This window comes from Austrofundulus limnaeus, unplaced genomic scaffold (assembly GCF_001266775.1).
Source record: "Austrofundulus limnaeus strain Quisiro unplaced genomic scaffold, Austrofundulus_limnaeus-1.0 Scaffold1364, whole genome shotgun sequence".
Lineage (NCBI taxonomy): Eukaryota > Metazoa > Chordata > Actinopteri > Cyprinodontiformes > Rivulidae > Austrofundulus > Austrofundulus limnaeus.
Window position 1 is genome coordinate 76436 of NW_013953766.1, and position 1819 is coordinate 78254.

Below are 1819 nucleotides of genomic sequence, written 5' to 3' on the forward strand. Positions count from 1 at the left end.
AGCTAAAAGTCTGAAGGAGCAGAACATCAGCTAAAAGTCTGAAGGAGCAGAACATCAGCTAAAAGTCTGAAGGAGCAGAACATCAGCTAAAAGTCTGAAGGAGCAGAACATCAGCTAAAAGCCTGAAGGAGCAGAACATCAGCTAAAAGCCTGAAGTATCTGAAACACATCAGTTTTTAGCTGCTTCAGTAAACTCTGTCTCAGGTCTTGGTCCGGTCCAACAGACCCTTCAGGACCACGCAGCTGAAACTGACCCAGCAGGTCCACGATGATGGAGTTCCCCAGCAGGAGGGAGAACCCCATCAGAACCCAAGGCAGGAACGGGGCCTGGAAGTTCAGGAGGCCGAAGAAGTTCATGCGCACGTTGGGGTTCCTCCGGCTCCAAATGTAGACCAGCATGATGGTGAAGGCCTGGCCCAGGAAGACCAGGCTCACAAACATGCCGAAGATCTGAGGCCTGGTTAAAGAAAGTCCCAGATCCTCAGAAAACCTCCTGAAACTGAACTTTCATTTCAGCTCACTGAAACCTTTCAACTTCCTGTCAGACCAAGACCCAGATACTCAGAGTCCTGGTTCTCTGAGACCTGGTCTCTGAGACCTGGTCTCTTGTTTCCTGACTAAGAACAGGAAGCAGTTTTCTGGAGGATACGGTCATGAGGAGTCCTCCAAACAGGAACATGAAGACGAAGTCAGCGGTCCTCCCCCTGAAGGATCCCTCCTCCAGCATCCGACAGTACCTGTACCTGAGCCAGGTGTTAAAGAAGACATGCTGGACCCAAGACTAATGACTTAATCCTGACTTTAATCATGCTTCAGTCCTGACTTAATCCTGCCTTTAACCTGATTCAACACTGATTTTAACATGATTTAACCTGATTCAACCCTGATTTTAACCTGATTTAACCCTGATTTTAACCTGATTTAACCCTGATTTTAACATGATTTAACCCTGATTTTAACCTGATTTAACCCTGATTTTAACCTGATTTAACCCTGACTTTAACCTGATTTAACCCTGATTTTAACCTGATTTAACGAACAGCTGCACAGACTTCTGCCTGCTTTAACCTGATTTAACCCTGATTTTAACATGATTTAACCCTGACTTTAACCCTGACTTTAACCTGATTTAACCCTGACTTTAACCTGATTTAACCCTGACTTTAACCCTGACTTTAACCTGATTTAACCCTGACTTTAACCCTGACTTTAACCTGATTTAACAAACAGCTGCACAGACTTCTGTCTCTGCAGCTTCACTCAGCTGAAACTGAAACTTTTGAATCCGGTTTTATGTAAAGAACCAGAGAATCAGAACCAGAGTCAGAACCCAGAAGGATACAGAAAAATCATGTTGAACAGGAAGTTGAAGCCCACTGGACCGAAGAACAGGAAGTTGGTGATTAACCTCCATACCTGACAGAAAGCAGAGTCAGTCAGAACAAATGTAATATTTTACTAACACAGCTCAGAGTAGTGTCTGAGAGAACTCACCTGGTAGTTCTTCAGGATCAGGTCTGGATTAAAGTAGAGTTGGAACGGTGTGATGATCTCCAGCTGCTGCAGAACCACAAGAAACATCTTTAAACCTGAGACCTGTAGAGTCTGACCTGAAACCTGTAGTCTGACCTGTAGTCTGACCTGAGACCTGTAGAGTCTGACCTGAGACCTGGAGACCTGCAGAGTCTGACCTGAGACCTGCAGAGTCTGACCTGAGACCTGTAGAGTCTGACCTGAAACCTGTAGTCTGACCTGTAGTCTGACCTGAGACCTGTAGAGTCTGACCTGAGACCTGGAGACCTGCAGAGTCTGACCTGAG

At 45.6% G+C, this 1819-nt stretch overlaps 1 protein-coding gene across 1 annotated transcript in view; it reads right to left on the reverse strand.

Annotated features, from left to right (window-relative positions):
* The window catches only part of derl2 (derlin 2), a 6725-nt gene that overhangs the window by 1578 nt on the left and 3328 nt on the right, over positions 1-1819 (reverse strand). The window contains exons 2-5 of the mRNA XM_014032016.1: positions 1495-1560; positions 1343-1416; positions 650-743; positions 255-450 (exon numbers count right to left, since the gene is read on the reverse strand). Of these exons, the coding sequence (XP_013887470.1) occupies positions 255-450; positions 650-743; positions 1343-1416; positions 1495-1560 (430 nt within the window). The remainder of the gene's footprint in view (positions 1-254; positions 451-649; positions 744-1342; positions 1417-1494; positions 1561-1819) is intronic.